This window comes from Clupea harengus, unplaced genomic scaffold, assembly GCF_900700415.2.
Source record: "Clupea harengus unplaced genomic scaffold, Ch_v2.0.2, whole genome shotgun sequence".
Lineage (NCBI taxonomy): Eukaryota > Metazoa > Chordata > Actinopteri > Clupeiformes > Clupeidae > Clupea > Clupea harengus.
The window spans coordinates 42,243-61,926 of record NW_024879660.1 but is presented as its reverse complement, the minus strand read 5'-3'; the positions used below and the strand labels follow the sequence as shown (position 1 = coordinate 61,926).

Genomic DNA, 19,684 nt, shown 5'->3' with positions numbered 1-19,684 from the left:
GCTACAGGCCTAATCTATAGGCAAATATTGCAATAACGCCAATAATGCCAGCCAGAAGTTAAGTCAGTGAGTGCAGTATGTGACAAACCACAATACTTGTACAGGGAAGAGTTATCCATTCTCTTAGCTGTATCCATAACACACCTGTTCAAGACACGAATAACATTTTCTTATTTATTGTAGTATACCAGTTAAAAGGCTAGCCTAATCCCAGACCTAGCGTTAGCATCTCGTCTGATCTGTGTTGTCCTAACATAACACTTGAACAGCTCGGTTTGGGTTGATGCAAAAGCAATGCCATAATTAACCCTTCTTTGCAACCTGAGGTACATTTGAGTCCTTTTCCTGCCACCAAACCACAATGGAACAGCAGGTTTTGGGAATTATATTAATTATAACCACAACTGTATTTCAGAGCCTACAAAGGGACAGTGAGGAAAACGGCTCACACCCAGTACAGCTTGTAATGTCATGGCCTTTATAATATTTGATCTTTGACCTTTTGATTATGGCTGCAGGACTGCTCCTACCAAAACAAATTCATACAAACATTTCTTCATTAATTAAACAAATCCATTCATGTGTCCTTGTAGAGTATCAGCTGGATGGGTGCTGTGTGATGTCTGCTCAAATCCAGCTGTGAAGACCTGTCTGACCTGTAGGGATTCCTACTGCATGACCTGCATCAGGCCTCACTACTCTGACCCAGATCTGGAGAGTCACCAGCTACAGGACCTTCAGGATCAGAGCCTCTGTGAACAGCACCACAAACAGCTGGAGTTCTACTGCAGGACCGACCAATCAGCAATCTGCTCACTCTGTTTACTTAAAGATCACATGAGACATGACGTCGTGGAGCAGGTGGGCACACGTACAGATCAGGAGTAGTTTCTTTGTTATTATACCACAGCTTGGTTGGATTTTCTATTGTGACACGTGCCAGTTGCATTTTTTATTTTTTTTACTTGCCAAAATTAGTTCTGAAGTTTAAACAAGCTGTTACTATGTGACCGAGTGTTTACGACCGGCTCGTGGGTCGCAACATAAATACGGTAGAGACAGACAACGGTGTAGTTTGTAACAGCAAGACGATTTATTAACTACTGAGATTGATCCAAGGTAAAAGTCTAGGGGTTCTCAAAGATGCGTGGATGCGTGTCGTGGGTATGTAGGTGAGTAGGAGCGTTGCCAAAAGGGTGTGTGAGAGTAGCGGAAGCTGAGAAGGGGCCTCCATCAGACGTAGCAGTGCTTTTATATCCTGGCACCAGGTGTGGATAATCACTGCTCATCATGCTGGTTGTAGGTCCACAGCCTGCTCCCTCCATATGGCCAGTATAGGGACTGCAGGCAGGGTGCGCAGGGCAGAGGGGGTCGTAACACCTCCCTCCCCAAGAAGGTTCCTCCCAGGAAACCTGAAAAAAAAGAAAAGAGCCCCGTGACCCCGTCCCATCTCCGGGCCCCACCATCCTGGGTCCTTAAAAAACTGAAGGAGACATGAGAAGAACAGGTTACAGAACCTTTTTTTTCAAGCCGCACCCCTCTTTTTTTACAGTGTGGCATGCTAATTACTACAGTCGTGATCCAAACAGCACTTCCCCATAGTGTAGGGATCAGCTAAATTAGGTTGAAAAGGACTGAAGGGCAACATGGCTAGGACCTGATCCCCTTTCTCAAAACACCGTGCGTTGCGACCAAAAGAGCGCTGCATCTTACACGTTGATTTCGCTAGCGCCTTTTTCGCAGCAGCGCGGGTTTGATAGAGGTGCCTAGAGCCACCGATATAGCCCTGCACATTAGCAGGAGGCTGCTTAGTGCTACAATCAGTGTCTGACTCCCTATAGTCAGAGACACTATGACCATTCCCAGGTCCGGTGTGGATCAACTCCACTGGGCCAGATTCAGTCCCCACAACTGAACGGCCATTGACACGGTTATATTTCCCTCTTGTGCCAGTCTGGCTGTTGACTGGAGAAGCAACCCTCTTACCTTCAACCGTTTTACTGATCACCTCAGAACGACAACTTAACCACTCCTGTTCCTCAGCTTCCTGTATCTGTTTAGCTGTAGGAACAGCAGAAATGGGAAAAACAGGAGGGAAATTTGTTGCGCACCCATCAAGCGTGTCAGATGCCGGTGGAACGCTTACCATAACAGGTGGCGGTGCCACCTTAGTAAGTTCCCAAACCCTCCCCCCAGCTAAGTCATTTCCCAGGATGAACTCTACCCCAGGCACAGGCAGAGATGCACACACCCCAACCACTACATGGCCAGTGACTAAGCCAGAGGAAAGATGGACATAATGTAAAGATAACTTTCTAAAACCCATTTCAATGCCTCTAACGAGTGCATGACTTCCTGTGGCAGTCCTGGCTGAGAGAGGCAGCACTCCCCCCAACAGGACCGACTGTGCAGCCCCTGTATCCCTCAAGATGCGCACAGGCACACTACTTTGGCCTGGCAGAGACACTGACCCTATGCTTATGAAAGGAGAGTAGTCCGCCTTCTCGCTAGAACCACCCTCATGCGAACAGGCACTTCCAACACAGCCACAGTTAGTCCTGCATTGCGAAGCTGCAACCAAAGCCACAGTCTTACATTGGTCGTTCTGGTATGCATGACAGTCCGATATTTTGTGTCCAGGCTTTCTGGAATAAAAACACACAATGTCAAAGTTTCCACCAGACGCCCCACTAGGACTCCTTGGGGGAGACGCAGGGTAAGGCCCTGCCACAACAGGCCTTGGTTTACCCTGGTAGGGAGCCCTGTTCCTAAAGCCATCACCCGATCTGGTGGGCTGCATGTTACGGTGTGTCAAAGCGAACTCATCCGCCAGCACAGCTGCTTCAGCCAGTGTGTTAACTTTCTGCTCATTGAGGTATGTTGTAATCACCTCAGGGACGCAGTTCTTAAACTCCTCAAGGAGCATGAGCTCCCTAAGTAACTCCAGAGAGTCTACTTGTTTAGAGGTACACCACCGATTAAATAAGCGCTCTTTTTCACGAGCAAACTCAATGAAGGTGTGCTGGTCCCACTTTCTGCACTGTCGAAACCTCTGCCGATATGCCTCAGGAACCAACTCGTACGCCTTCAGAATCGCAGCCTTTACCACCTCATAATCCGCGGACTGTTCAAGGGGCACAGAGGCATAGATTTCTTGAGCCTTGCCTACCAACACACACTGGAGTAGTGAGGTCCAGATCTCTTTGGGCCATTTTAGGGAGGTAGCCACCCTCTCAAAATGAGGGAAGTATTTATCCACATTCCTCTCGGAGAAGGGTGGTACCATCCTCATGTATCTACTAATGTCCCTTAATGTTGTATGAGACGGTGACTGTTCACCAGGAGAGGTTGGAATTTCAATTCCTTTGGCTGCAAGTTCTAATTCTAACCGGCGGAGGTCGAACTGCCTTTGCCGCTCATCATTTTCGAACTGCCTCTGCCGCTCAATATTTTCATATTCCAGCTTTCTTAAGGCGAATTCTTTGTCAATGGCCATTTCCTTTAGCCTAAGTTCACTATCAGATCTAGGTGTTGTAGAGACCTGGGCTGTAACTGGGTCCTCTCTTTTTGCCGCCATTACCTCTCTATCAATCAAAAAGTCCTTAACGGCTTCATACACCGTAGCCTTTGCTTTTTTAATTTGACTAGTTAGTTCTATTTCGTAATGCTCTGCTATTTGCAGTAGCTGTTCTTTTGTACAAGTCTTCAACATTTCCTCAGAGGGCTGAGCAACAAACTCCTCCATGTTGACAAACATTTTGCTAACTAAACAGCAGCAAACAGGGCACTACAGAAAACCCACTGTACTCAGGCAATCCCACAAAATAGACCTTACACACCACTACAGGCCTCTATCAAAATACCTCAAAGATGCAAAGGTGATTACACTATTTCCAGTTATTTCCCACACAAAAACTTTAGTAATGAAGAGAAAAGGGAACCCCCCCCTTCAGATAATAACAGGAGACTTGTCCTACCTACCAGCAGTGAAGCAAAGGCTAGTGAGCAAACAAGGCGTCCCCAGTCTCGCCACAACCCAATTTAAGAAAACTGGCTTGCCACAATTGTCTAGCGGCAGATTCAAACCCGAACGGCTTACTACAATGGCCCAGTCTTTTACACAACGCTACCAGCAGCACGAACCTCCGTAGTATCAACGGTTCTCTTTATAATTTTCTTTAAACGGAGAACCTAATCGAGGGAACTAAACCAAGTGTACAACCCTAGTTTAACAGATTTTCCCAGAATAACCCAACACCGTGATACAGCACACGTCAGCAATGCTAAGCAGACAGTTGATCCACTTTAACCTGTCGCTTTTTTAAACGGAGATTTGTTTTAACGCTACGCAGGCTCCCACAGCCATACCTAACTGCCAAACTCCTTTAAACAAATGTACCGATGTACTGCAAATTCTTCAGACCACCTGAAGTCAACTAATAACAAGCCACCGCTCATATATTAAATGCCCAGCTTCTCAACTAACCGTCTCACAAAAAACACACACAATTGAGGGGGGAAATTACCATACTCACCACGGTATCAACGTTCATCCGTACACTCCAGCCCTGTATTTACTATCCTTTCCTACACCTGTCGCTTCAGAAACCTGCTGAGCTAGGGGTGCACTGTTCACAAATGAGTGCAGCCGTACTCACGTACCCCTGACGAGAGTTTTAACAATACCCGCCCAGGATTGTTTCCACGACGAGAAGTAAAATCAAACACGCAACACAGAAAAACAGTGTTCGATGGAAGGATCTAGCGATCAAGCTGAGCCACTGCTTCCAACCTGGAGTATACGGATGTAGAAGATACCGGTACCAAAAACTGAATAAGTGAGCCACGCACTCCACGCAGAATTGGGAAAAAAAAAAAGATCTATTTCGAACGAGCCCCCAATTTATGTTACGACCGGCTCGTGGGTCGCAACATAAATACGGTAGAGACAGACAACGGTGTAGTTTGTAACAGCAAGACGATTTATTAACTACTGAGATTGATCCAAGGTAAAAGTCTAGGGGTTCTCAAAGATGCGTGGATGCGTGTCGTGGGTATGTAGGTGAGTAGGAGCGTTGCCAAAAGGGTGTGTGAGAGTAGCGGAAGCTGAGAAGGGGCCTCCATCAGACGTAGCAGTGCTTTTATATCCTGGCACCAGGTGTGGATAATCACTGCTCATCATGCTGGTTGTAGGTCCACAGCCTGCTCCCTCCATATGGCCAGTATAGGGACTGCAGGCAGGGTGCGCAGGGCAGAGGGGGTCGTAACACAGAGTTACAGATAAGTGGATGATGGAAGTACAGACAGTAGCAATATGTTAAATTATATCCACAAATTTACCTAACACAAGTGTGGCAACTCAGCACCTTTGATGTGTCAAGACACTTATTTATGTGAACATCACAAGAGTAGCAACATGTTCATTAGCTCAGAAGTAGCTTTCAGTAGATCTGGGCTGAAGACCACAGTGATTTACAAAGCTAAGGTTGCACAGAATTCTGGGATATGCTAGCTTGGCAATGAGATATGGAACTAACAACTGGGCTTTGGCCATAGCAACCATCCATTTAGAATTAACAACTGGGCTTTGGCCATAGCAACCGTCCATTTAGAACTAGTAACACAACTTTGGGGTGTAACTTTAAAAAGACTCAATGTGTGGCAGAAAGTATTATCTTAACTGCATCAATTACCGGCACGCGTCAATTATCGGACACATTCGGAGTTGTCATGTTTACATTCACTCTCATGATCAACTTCGGCTATGGACTATGGAAAGATACGTAAGCTCCCACAAAAATAGGGCATTTAAGCTTTACTTGTGAAAAAAATTAACTCTGTAGACCTAATTTAAACTTGTGAAATAGTGTTGTACTTTTGCATTTACCTTATAGTGTGGAACACTTAGCGGCGCGACGAATATTTAATTTGGTCTTAAAGTTGTACTGTCAGATTTCTTCTCTCCAAGATGAAGTTTAACTGTAATTTCAAACTGTCATTTCAAATGCTAACACAGTTAGCATGATGTAATGTAAGTACGGATGCTCACAGAGACCAAATCCGATTACTCTGGTCGTTTAGACCTATGTCAATATGAAAGGCACTTGTTGAGAAATTGGGCGGGAGAACAGCGCGATTTTGACTAGGAAGGTCGCGTTCCGTAGTTGCGTTTACAGTTTAACTAAAACAAAGTTGAATGAGATACAAATGTTGTATTTCCACGAAGGAAATACAACACCGTTATAATAAACGTAATATAAACAATGAGAAAAACACTACATAAAAATGCCATGTTTGTTGTGTGCGTGTTTTAAGTGAATAGACTGCACCTACAACTGAATCAGGTCAAAGAAAGCCCACAAAATACCCAAATCAAACAAAAATAACACTAGTTAGATTAACGTTTGCTTGTCAAAACATATTGTGACAGTCATTTGTACAGAAATTAGACCGGTATATGTAAAAGCAGGAGGAAAGGATATTATTATCTCGAAAACCAACGTGGTAAGTGGAACGAAGTGGGAGTGTCCGATAATTGACGCAGGCGAAAACGTACTCATGTAACGTGTCACCGTAAACATTAATAGAAATATTTAGAAATACGCTTTCTTGCGGTGTTAAACGAGTCGTACAAGTTAAAAAGGACAAATATCTCTCTCGAAAACCGTTAGTTTGGGTAAGCTTATACATACGTTATACGTTAATCTATAAATAGACTTAGCATATCAATTTTTTAACAAACTGTCCGATAACTGACGCAGCTACGCTAGTTCTATAACCAAGTCTGTTTTAGGGATCGATGTGTGGTGACAGTGGTTCAAGAGGTAGAGGAGTCATTTAGTAATAGGAAGGTTGCTCCTCAAGTGTTGAAGTGTCCTTGAGCAAGACACAGAACCCCCAACTGCTCCAGATGCGCAGGTTGGCAACTTAGATAGAAGCCTCTGCCATTGGTGTATGAATGGGTTGATGTCTCCTTAGATAGAAGCCTCTGCCATTGGTGTATGAATGGGTTGATGTCTCAGTAGAAAAGCGCTATATGAATGCAGTCCGTAAAATTATATTCCCAAATGAACATAACCCAAGTGTGGCAACTTTGGCATAAATGGTGCCGTGTCGTTCGTTATCCCTTCTTGACCCTACATGGCACTCAGTCTCTCCCCTGTCAGTCTCTGGACAGGCAGGACATTCTCATTATGAACCCAGTTTCTCTGTTCTCTAATGTTTTATTCTTGTTTGCACAGGATGCACTTGAGACACAATGCAAAGTTGGAGGTATTTAATGTTTTAGCACTTTCATAAAATAAGTACAATCATTTGTGTTTAGCACTAAAACCTCATATTTCAGCTTCCATCTCCACCTCCATCATTCTCAGGTGTTCCTCCACCTGGGCAGATCCAGTTCCCTTCAGTGCAGCCAGACTCTGTGACTTTAAGATGGTCACCACCAGAGGGCGCTCCTGGCCCCCACAGGTACAGGGTGACCTGGAGACGAGGCCAAGAGCAGCGCAGCATCCCAGTGACGGGTCTTCAGGTGCAGGTGACGGGGCTTCTTCCAGGAGAGAAGTACCACTTTACTGTGGCCACCCTCAGTGAAGATGGCCGCCAGAGCCCAAGTGTGGGGGGATCTGTACACACAGGTGAGGATTAACACCTGACCTGTGGTCAGTCCATAACTTTTTGTCTTAGAAATTGGGGAAAACTCTCTAACTTGCATATCATGAAAACAATGGACCTCATTCTCGAACATTTTCTTAAGTGTCTTCTTAAATATATATAAGACCAACCTAAGAAACGATCTCCGCCGGATTCATGAACGCATAGAAATGTGTTCTTAAACCGCCAAAGTGTTTTCAGCTGTGCACTGATTCTTAAATGAAATAATGACAATAGACTGACAATACACTGACCACAAACTTCATACAAGTGTTACAACCCTGGCTTAGGGGGAAGCAACACAATGAGAACAGGAAAACCCAAACTTAACACACATTGGTATGAGTTGCTACATCAGAGAAGAGATCTGGGTGTTTCTCAATTATCTGAATAATCAGGGGCTTCTAGGAGGACATTGTTAGCCAAGATCTTAGAGTTTGGGAACCTGGCCCAAGAAATCTCTGCTGAGCTGGCAGACTCTGTGTAAATGGCCAGTGCGGGACAAACTGGTCCAACAGAACCATCACCAAGCACAGGAGAGGGAAACCTCCCTTAAACCTTACTTCCGTATTATGTTCGAGAGCTGCAGCAGACATGTGTGAGTCCAATGTCTCATATTTGCCAACCAGAATAACAGCAAAACATTGAGAAAAGCGTTCTGGCATTCTACACTAAAGCAGAGAGAAACTATTTTGCATCGAATGCAACTTTGTGGGGAAATTGTCGATTGATAAGCACTTTGCCACAGCAAAACATAGAATGAGAACGGCAGAAACGCAGGCAGGACGTCAGACGACGAGACATATCACAGTGACACAGGCTGGTTTTCTCCCCTCATATGAAGGCTAAGACATTTATAACATTTTATTCAGTCTTACTGATGGTCCTTTTGTAATACCAACTGGTGCACTTCGTTGTGGATAAGAAAAGCCTATTTTGCTACATTCTTGTAGTCCCGGTAATCTTTTGTTTGGCTATTTAAGGTTATTTAGAGGACCATTTCTCAGTGGTTTCGTTCTTTAATTAATGTTTGTTGATTAACTACTTATTCTTCAACAAATTACTCAATTATAATTACTGAGCTAAAGAACATAGAAGTCCTATGACTAGCTGTAGACTCTGAACTGAGATCTGAGTGAATGCCCATTTTAGAGTAAGTTCCCATCCTTTTGTTTCATGAAATGGCTCTACTCTGTCTGTGATTGGAACTGATGTAACTGATGTTAAATTTTCTGTTCTGCAGAACTTCCAATGCCAGAGAATCTCACTGTAGAATCCAACTCCTCACGTGTCTCTTTGAAGTGGACCAAACCAGAAGGAATTGACCAGGTGTCCTACCTGCTGGAACTTTTCTGTGAGGGACAGGGAGAACAGACGAGGATCATTCACACAGATTTACTCCTTCATTCTATCTCGGACTACCAACATGGCAATAAATACACTGTCCAAGTATCTACACTGAAAAATGACCGTCAAAGCAAACCCACCTCCAAAAGTTTTACACCAGGTAAGAAAAAAAGATTGATTATGATTGATTATTATGATTGATCTGTGTTGTTGAAACTTTTTGAGGCACCGTCAGCAAGTCCATTATTTTGGTGGGGCTAGGTATTCTAGGCCAGTTTTGTCTTGTGCTATTATTTGTAGTGAACATGTAATGAATTCATACAGAACAGTTTACCTGAATAACCCTACAAAGTGAATTATGGGACTTGTAGTCAAATATCACTAACCACTGACATTTAATTTGCACTCATGACATCACTTGCCTGTCTCATCAGTTGATTTTATGGTTCAAACAGGTCTGAGTCAACCCTGCCAACATTGGGCCTCATTCTCGAACGCAGGTAAGAAGAATTTAAGAAGGAATTTCTTCTGAATTGGATTTAGGAAAACATTTGGCATTCATGAAAGTTTTCTCATCTGGGATTTGTTCTGAACTTCAGAAGACTTTCCGAACTCGAAATAGCAGTCATAACCCCGTGGGCCATCTTGTGGTTTTTTGAGGAATCGTATTTAAGAAAACTCTCCGTGTTAGAAGTGTTAATGAATTTGTGAGAAATCGTTGGTGATTGCATTCACATCAACTCTACAGACATCCTCGGATTAAAATAATTATAATAATAATAATTACGAGAACCTCCCTTCCTAACTGGCACTTCGACTAGTGCTTAACTTGCACTTACAGCAGTTACATTCCTGCACTTCGTTTTTATTTTCTATTTCGTTTTTCTATTTCTTATGTAAAGTAGTATTTATTGTTACACTAGGTCTCTATTGCTCGTAGCTTGACTGTTCTCTCCCTTGTATGTCGCTTTGGACAAAAGTGTCTGCTAAATGACTAAATGTAAATGTGAATGTACACAGACACTGCAAATGTAAGTGAATAAATAAATAAGCACTAAACTCAATCACGTTGATATAGCTAGTGGAATAGAATGGACACATCTACATCCTGCAACGGTCCACCTCTGCACCGTTGAAGTTAGATCTGCGTTTACTCGACGGTGCTCGCTTTCCGCTTTGACATGACTCGTTTACGAGTTGCTTTCGTGTAGATTCGGTCGATTCCGACTGCACACGTCACTACGGTTGCGTGCCCTTATAAGGAGCTGGCGGGGCGTGTGTCTATGTAAATTCAGGAGCACGAGAACGCGCTTTCAATTTAAGAAAACTCTTCCGGTGGAGCACAGCTCAGAACACTTCTGCTGCGTAGGAACACATTTTCAATCGTTCATGAATTTGTCGGATGTCTTTTTCTTAGGTTGTTTTTCCGAAGCCTGTAAGAAACATTTCAGAAGAAACTTCAGAAAATGTTCGAGAATGAGGCCCACTGTCATTTTGTTTGTCTGTGTGCTAAACTTTGTCCTTGTGTTTTATGCTACAGTTTGTAATTGTTCAGCCAATTTGTAATTGATTTTTAATGAATACATCACAGAGTCACAAGTTTAATACATGTGAATACAAAATTACAAAAGATAGGCCTGAAAAGAGTGCTGTCTGGGGATTGGTTTAAAAGTGGGACATATATAAAATGAGTCTGAATGGTTCTCATCATTTCATTCCATTTTACCTTGCTCTGCTGGCTGGAAGGCTAGTTTTACTGTTGTTCAAGCTTTACTTGAAATTGGATGTTTTAGAAATGTATAAATCGCCAAATTACTGATAAAATTGCAAGTTGCTTGATGCAGCTGCTCATTCTCGTGCTCATGCATCAGAGTTCATATATCTTCAGGATATCTGCTGTTCTTGAGGCGAGACACTTAAAACTTGAGGGAAGGAGTTTAAAGATGGAGGTAATCTTGCATCTAATACGTGTGGTGTGTATGGAGAAGACGGAGGGAAAGTCACAGCCAATCCCGGTCCGTAATCCGTAATCTGCATTGTGTAGACAAGCACAAGCATAGTCCAGCACCGGACTCTGACTCACAACCGCAGGCTAAAACCCACAAGTCATGCCTTGATGTTTTTGTATATTTCCTCTAACTAAAAACATTGAGTGGCATACATGTAGAAGATAAAGGGTTTCTGTTCTTTTTTTGCAAACTTTAAAGGCATATTGACAACAAGAACAAAAAAAAATGTTTTACCCACCAGTGGGAAAATGACCTCTAAGTGACCACTGCACAGCACTGTAACCATTAGTGACGTGTGTGTGTGTGTGTGTGTGTCAGAGATGGCACCAGGGTACATGCAGGCCCCGGTGTGTCTGATTGATAATGGGACAGACGGGCGCATGAGTGTCCAGCAGGGGGCACTACAGATCCTGGAGCAGATCCAGGAGCCGGTGGTGGTGGTGGCTGTGGTGGGGCTCTACCGCACGGGGAAGTCCTACCTCCTGAACCGGCTGGCCGGGAAACCAACAGGTCAGATCACAGGGGGGAAAGGCAGCAGACAAACCAGTGTGTGTGATTGGTGGAGACATGATGGGTGGGTGATTGGTGGAGATATGATCAGCAGGTAAACCAGTGTGTGTGATTGGTGGAGATATGATCAGCAGGTAAACCAGTGTGTGTGATTGGTGGAGACATGATGGGTGGGTAAACCAGTGTGTGTGATTGGTGGAGATATGATGGGTGGGTAAACCAGTGTGTGTGATTGGTGGAGACATGTTGAGGGGTGTGTCATGAAGCACAGGTTTGCAGCACAGCTCATCGTCTCTAAATGATGCTCATTCTTGACCTCTTGACCTCTCAGGGTTTGCCCTGGGCGGCACCATTAAGTCCAAAACCAAAGGAATCTGGATGTGGTGTGTACCTCACCCCTCCAAAAAAGGTGTGTAGGTTCACACACAAACACACACACATACACACACTCACACACAAGAACAACAACCTACGCTTACGACATACACACACTCACACATACAACCTCTCACACTCACACACACACACACACACACACACACACATACACACACTCACACACAAGAACAACAACCTACGCTTACGACATACACACACTCACACATACAAACTCTCTCTCACACACACACACACACACACACACATACACACACACACTCAAACACAAGAACAACAACCTACGCTTACGACATACAAACTGTCACATTTACATTTACATTTACATTTAGTCATTTAGCAGACGCTTTTGTCCAAAGCGACGTACAAGGGAGAGAATAGTCAAGCTACGAGCAATAGAACCGGGTGTAACAATAAATAAATGCTACTTTACATAAGAAATATAACAAAATGAAATAAAAAGAAAAAAGAAGTGCAGAAATGTAACTGCTGTAATTGCAAGTTACGCACTAGTCAAAGTGCCAGTTAGGACGGGAAGTGCTCTCTGAAGAGTTGGGTCTTCAAAAGCTTCTTAAAGGTAGAGAGGGACGCCCCTGCTCTGGTAGTGCTGTGTAGTTCATTCCACCAACGTGGAACTACAAATGAGAATAGTCTGGACTGTCGTACTTGCACAGACGGCAGTGCCAAACGACGCTCACTAGAAGAGCGCAGCATCCTGGGTGTAACATTTGCCCTTACAAGAGCACTCACACACACACACACACACACACACACACACACTCTCACTCACTCACTCACTCACACACAAACACACACAACAACAACACCATATATACACACATATGCACATGCATGTTATAGTGATGTGTTTTTTCACACAGGACACACTCTGGTGCTGTTGGACACAGAAGGACTGGGAGACGTTGAGAAGGTGTGTGTGTGTCTGTGTGTCTGTGTCTGTGTCTGTGTGTGCCCGTGTGTGTGTGTGTGTGTGTGTTTGTGTGTGTGTGTGTGTGTGTGTGTGTGAGAGAGTTTGTGTGTGTGTGTGTGTGAGAACACAAATGTCTGAATTAGCCGCCACTCACTCATTGCTGAACCAAATCATATATACGTGCAGTTGCAGTCTATTTTAGCTTATTAATAATAATAATAATAATAATAATAATAATAATAGTAATAATAATAAACTTTATTTGTATAGGACCTTTCATAAAGTTACGTGGAGAGAAATTACATGCACAGTGATCCACATAAAATAAACTTAAAATATGCATAAAACATGAAACATCAACATACAAACTGGGATAAAGTGCACAAACATAAATAGATAAATAAATTAACCCTCCTATTATGTTCAAATTTTACTCACATCTATTATGCTTGGGGTCAATTTGACCCCAGCAATTTAAACCTCCAAAAAATGATTATAATATATTTTTACCCAAGTTTATGTGTCAGGTACCTTAGGTTTGTTTGTTGACTACCTAAATAGCCCTTAAAAATAAAACAATACCCCCACCCACCCCCCTTATACATCCAGAATACATGTTATGCTACTATGGAGAAATATGCAGATCACCATCAAATCTCACTGATTGACTTAAAATTGGAAAGAGATATCCTTCTGGTGTTTTATGGCTCCATATTATTTCTAAGTACATATTGTTGTTATCTATAACATATGGAATAGAAAACTATTTCTGTTATCAAGAATAGTAACAATGTGATGAAAAAAGTTTATATTTCTTATATATTTTATACAATTAAAACAGCCTGGGGTCAAATTGTCCCCATTAGATTACGAAAAGTCATTAAATATGAAGCAAAAAAAACGATGCTAATCATTTATTTAGAGACGTTAAACATTGAAAAGGGTCAAATTGACCCCAAACATAATAGGAGGGTTAAGTTAATATAAAAACATGAAGACAAAGATAAAGACAGGGATTGAGTGCAAAGATAGAATACATAAAGACAGAAACTGAAATAGAACTGCAGAAATATAGTTTTTCTATCCCCTTCATATCACATTTTTGTATCTAGTTAAAGGCAAAGGTGATACGTTTTTTTTAGCTTTCTTTTAACGATGTTTAGCGTGCTAGCCTCCCTGATATCTAAAGAGAGTGTGTTCCATAGCTTTGAGGCATAATTGAGAAAGGCTGCATCCCTGATTTTCTCATGGCTGTTGCTGGGAGCCTCCAATAAACCAGCATTTGATGATCGCAGTGTTCTTGAGGGCAAGTATTTGACAAGGGAGTTTGCAATGTAACTTGGTCCCAGGGCATTGAAGGCTTCGTATATAAGGAGAAGAACCTTAAAATCAATTCAAAATATTACTGGAAGCCAGTGCAGAGCAGCTAAAATCAGACTAACGAGTTTTGAATGAGCTGCATCTTTCAGATGTTTTTTTCGGTAGGCCAGTTAGAATTGCATTACAGTAATCGAGCCGGCTTGAGATTAAGTTTTTAGGCATCCTTTTGATTTATAAATGGTAGTACTTTAGCTTTGTTTCTAAGGTGGAACAATTATGTTTTTGTGAATTGCATTACAATAATCAAGCCGGCTTGACAAATGATGGTTTCGTCAGCTTGTTAACGTGGGACTTTAAGCTTAGATCTGAATCAAGGATAACAGCAAGACTTATAACCTCAGATTTAATCCAGGGAGTTCATTTCCCCAGATTATTAAACAGCATTTCTCTTTTTAGGGCCTAGTAAGATCTCAGTTCTGTCCTCGTTTAACTTTAAGAAATGATTGCTCATCCACTTATTTATCGCTAAAAGACAAATTGTAATAGCGTGTATAGCTGCAGTATCATTTGGTTCAGCAGAGATGTACAGTTGCATAACTATGGAAACATACATTGTGTTCTCTAATGATGTCCCCAAGTGGCAGCATGTACAGTGAGAATAATAATGGACCAAGGCAGCTCCCTTGTGCAACCCCAAAGCAGATTTCATGTTTCTTAGACACATGATCTCCAAGCCTGACAAAAAACTTTCTCCCTTTGATGTATGTTCTGAACCAGTTTAACACGGTCAGAAAGTCCAACCAACTTTTCAAGACAATTGATTAGGATGTCATGGTCAATCGTATCAAACGCTGCGCTTAGGTCTAAGAGGACAAGGATTGAGACCTTATTTGCATCCAAGTTTAGTCTGAGGTCGCTGATTACTTCAGTAAGAGCAGTTTCAATGCTGTGGCATGTTTTAAAGCCTGATTGAAAGTCCTTTAGGATATTGTTTTCTTTTAAAAAGGAGTTTATTTGCACTGAAACAATCTTTTCAAGTATTTTACTAATGAATGGAAGACTTGATATCGGCCTATAGCTGGTCAGTGCATTACCATCTAGGTTGGGTTTCTTTAGTAAGGGAGAGCTTTTTCAACAGCTGTTTTGAAGGCATCTGGGAAGATGTTTAAAGAGATGTATTTGTAATCTTTAGGACATGACTTGAAACACTGTCGAGCACCCGCTTAAAAAGTGCTGTAGGTACAGGGTCAATACATGAGGTGGAGGAGTTGCACTCAGTGACAGTCTTACAAAGATCCACCAATGTGATGCAGGTGAAATTTCCCATGGTTGCATCTTTTTTACAGTGTTTTCTGAGGCCATCTGTGTTTACATCAGAAGTAATACTGGCTCTAATTAAAATGATCTTGTTATTGAAGAACAGTGCGAATCCTTCACATTTTGATGCAGAGGACTGCGGAGGAGTAGGGGCAGTGTGGAGTAGCTGGTCGATAGTGGAGATTAATATTCTAGAATTTCCAGCATTCTCTGTAATAACCTTGGAAAACTAATCCTTTCTTTTACAAGTTACAAGTTACAAGTTTTATTGTCAGATGCACAGAATGACACAGGGTCAGACTGGGCACTGAAATTCTTAGGACAAGGCACCACACAACAACCTACGATAACATAACATAGCACACATAATATAACATAACATGACATACACTCTGTACAAGTACTCTGAACATAATTTACATGTAATAACATATAATAACATTACTAAATATACAAGATAAATATACAATACAATATGCTAAAACATATACCAACCTATACATATAATACTAACATATATACATATAACATATAATACACATATAGTAACATATAATAAACTAAACTACAGACTAATGGGAGTAGCAGGTAGTGCAATAATTCTGATAAATATATATTTGTCGTGTAAGAGTAGGTGTAAGTACAAGCAGTAATTTGAAAGTGACAGTGTATGTAAGTGACGAGTGCAAAAGTGTCGATAGTGTGTCAATGTCCATTTAGCAGCCTGATGGCTCTCGGGAAGAAACAGTTTTCCAGTCGGCGTGTGCGAAACCGGATACTACGGTCTGACCACCTTGTCTGTGTAAGCAGAAGAGGTGAGGTCGTTACTGATGTTGACCCCGAGGAACCTGAAGCAGCTGACCATTTCCACTGCAGAACCGTTGATATGCAGGGGTGCGTGCTCCTCCACCTGCCGTCTCCTATAGTCCACAATCATCTCCTTTGTCTTGCTGATGTTGAGAGAGAGGTTATTATCCTGACACCATGTAGTCAGGGTAGCAACCTCCTCTCTTTAGGCTGACTCATCATTGCCAGTGATGAGGCCCACAATGGTTGTGTCATCAGCAAACTTGACAATGAGGTTGGAGCTGTGCGTAACTGCACAGTCATGTGTGAACAAGGAGAGCAGGAGGGGGCTGAGCACACAGCCCTGGGGGGTGCCTGTGTTGGTGATTACTGTAGATGAGGTGCGGTCACCGATTCTCACCACCTGTTGCCTCTCCGTCAGGAAGTTGAAGATCCACTTGCATAGGGAGATGTTTAGTCTCAGGTCCACAAGCTTGGAGACGAGTCTGGAGGGGATGATGGTATTGAATGCTGAACTGTAGTCAATGAACAGCATCCTCACATATGTATTCCCTTTGTCCAGGTGGGTGAGGGCGGTGTGCGTGGTCAGGGCTAAGGCATCGTCTGTAGACCTGTTGGACCGGTATGCAAACTGCATAGGGTCCAGGGTGGGAGGCAGCAAGGAGCAGATGAATGATTTGACTAGCCGCTCAAAGCACTTCATGATCACAGAGGTCAGTGCTACCGGGCGGTAGTCATTCAAGCAGGTTACCTTGGTGTAAATAATAATAATAATAATAATCCAATTTTGTATAGCGCTTTTCTATATACCCAAAGTCGCTTTAACATTGTAGGACAAGCAAGACAAGACAACAGTAAAATATAAGACAAAGGGCTGGACAAAACAGACAAACAGAACATTATATAAAAAAAGAAAAGTAGCAAATAAGTCTATTAGTGGAGGGGAGGGAGCAGGGGATGGTCAGGTGAAGGCGAGGTTGAACAGGTGAGTTTTGAGGGAGTGTTTAAATAGTCCTATGTTGGGAGCCAGGCGGATGGGGAGAGGGAAGTCGTTCCAGAGGGAGGGTGAAGCAGCAGAAAAGGCCCTGTCACCCCAGGTCCGGCGCTTAGTCCTGATGGTTTTGAGAGTGTTTGCGCCGGCGGACCTGAGGCAACGGGTAGGGGCGTGGAGGGGGAGGAGGTCAGAGAGGTAGGAAGGGGCCAGGTTATTTAGGGCTTTGAAGGTGATGAATAGTATTTTAAAGTTGATCCTGTGTTTGACCGGGAGCCAGTGGAGGTTTCGGAGGACCGGGGTGATGTGTTCATAGCGGCGGGTGGAGGTGAGCAGACGAGCGGCAGAGTTTTGGACATATTGAAGTTTATTGAGGACAGTGTTTGGGGAGCCATATAGAATGCTGTTACAGTAATCCAGTCTGGAGGTTATGAGGGCATGAATTAGAGTTTGGGTGGTGGCAAAGGACAGAGAGGGCCGGAGGCGTGCAATGTTCTTGAGGTGGAAGAAGGCGGTTTTGGTGACGTGGTTGGCGTGGGGTAAGAAAGAGAGGGTGGGATTTAAGATGATACCAAGGTTACGGACCTGGGTGGAGGGGGTGATGGTGGAGCCGTCAATGTTGAGGGAGAAAGTGTGGGCTGAGTGGGTGAGGTGTTTTGGGCCGATAATGAGTATTTCAGATTTATTGCAGTTGAGTTTGAGAAAATGTTGTTGCATCCAAGATTTAATATCAGCAAGGCAGATGGTGAGAGTGGAGTGAGTGGCTGAGGTGATGGTCTTAGAAGAGGTAGAGTTGGGTGTCGTCAGCGTAGCTATGGAAGTCGAGGCCGTGGCGATGGATGATTTGTCCAAGGGGAAGGATGTAAATGATGAAGAGGAGGGGACCAAGCACGGAACCTTGGGGAACACCGTGGGTGACTGGGGAGGTGGAGGATTTACAGTTGTTTATGGAAATTAATTGATGTCGGTCTGAGAGATAGGAGGTGAACCAGGAGAGGGCAGTGTCAGTTATGCCAAGGAAGTCCTGGAGACGTGAGAGGAGGATGGAGTGGTTGATGGTGTCAAATGCGGCGCTAAGGTCAAGGAGGATGAGGATGGTGAGGAAGCCAGAGTCAGCAGAGAGGAGTATGTCATTTGTGACTTTCAGTAGGGCAGTTTCTGTGCTGTGTTTGGAACAGAAGCCGGACTGGAAGGGTTCATAGAGGTTATGAAGGTTGAGGTAGGACTTGAGTTGTGAGCCAACAGCTCTCTCAAGGACTTTGGACAGGTAGGGGAGGTTGGAGATGGGCCGGTAGTTGTTGGGGATGTCAGGGTCAAGACCAGGTTTTTTCAGTGCGGGGGTGACAGCAGCGATCTTGAGTGGAAGGGGTACAAGACCAGAGGACAGTGAGGAGTTGACGATGTTGGTGATGAGAGGTGAGAGCGAGGGGAGGCAGGCCTTGACTAAGGAAGAGGGGAGGGGGTCAAGGGCACAGGTCGAGGTTTTCATGCTGTATACTATTGAGGAGAGGTCCGTTTCAGTGATTAAACTGAAGGATGTTCTTCAGCACAGGTGTTCTTGGGCACAGGGACGATGGTGGTCTGTTTGAAGCATGTGGGGAGTACAGACAGGCTGAGGGAGAGGTTGAAGATGTCGCTGAAGACCCCTGCTAGCTGGTCAGCGCAACCCCTGAGGGCCCTACCTAATATGCCATCCGGGCCAGGTGCCTTGCGAGGGTTGATCTTATTGAAGCAGCGCTTCACCTCGGCTACAGTTATAGTAGGCACACCACTGGTTGGGCTTTCAGGTAGCTCCGCTGCAGGGGGGTCACTGTCCCTCCCAAAACTAGCGTAAAAAGCATTCAGCTCGTCTGGAAGAAGGACAGAGGACTGGGTCTCACTGCAGCCCCTCCCTTTGTAGTCTGTAATGGCTCTTAATCCACTCCACATGCGCCTGGGGTCAGAGCCATGGTAGCTGGACTCCACCTTGCTTCTGTATGTCCTCTTTGCAGCTTTGATGGCCCTCAAAAGGTTGTATCTGGACTTCCTGTACTGATCAGGATCCCCGGAGTTAAAGGCAGCAGACCGGGCTCTAAGGTGGGTCCGGACCGCGGCATCAACCCAGGGCTTCTGATTAGGGAAAGACCGGACAGCCTTCTTCGGGACGACGTCCTCAATGCAATACTGGATGTAACTGGAAACAGTGTCTGTATACTCATTAATGTCCCCATCTGCTGCTTCCCGAAACATCAGCCAGTCAGTGGTGTCAAAACAGTCCTGGAGAGTCGCCACACTCTCTAGTCACTCCATTGATGGACTGTCCTCTCAACCGGTTTGACCTGTTTTAGCTTTTGTCTATATGCAGGGAGTAGTAGAATGGAGGTGCGATCAGCTTTCCCAATGTCGTATAACAACGGTCAAGGG

At 43.8% G+C, this 19,684-nt stretch overlaps 1 protein-coding gene across 1 annotated transcript in view; it reads left to right on the top strand.

Moving 5' to 3' along the window:
* Positions 1-11,329: 11,329 nt before the first annotated feature.
* The window catches only part of LOC122129491 (guanylate-binding protein 1-like), a gene marked incomplete at its 3' end in the record, with an annotated part of 45,958 nt that continues 37,603 nt past the window's right edge, over positions 11,330-19,684 (top strand). Inside the window, exons 1-3 of the mRNA XM_042704414.1 lie at positions 11,330-11,519; positions 11,851-11,928; positions 12,797-12,846. Coding sequence (XP_042560348.1) covers positions 11,330-11,519; positions 11,851-11,928; positions 12,797-12,846 — 318 coding nt within the window. The remainder of the gene's footprint in view (positions 11,520-11,850; positions 11,929-12,796; positions 12,847-19,684) is intronic.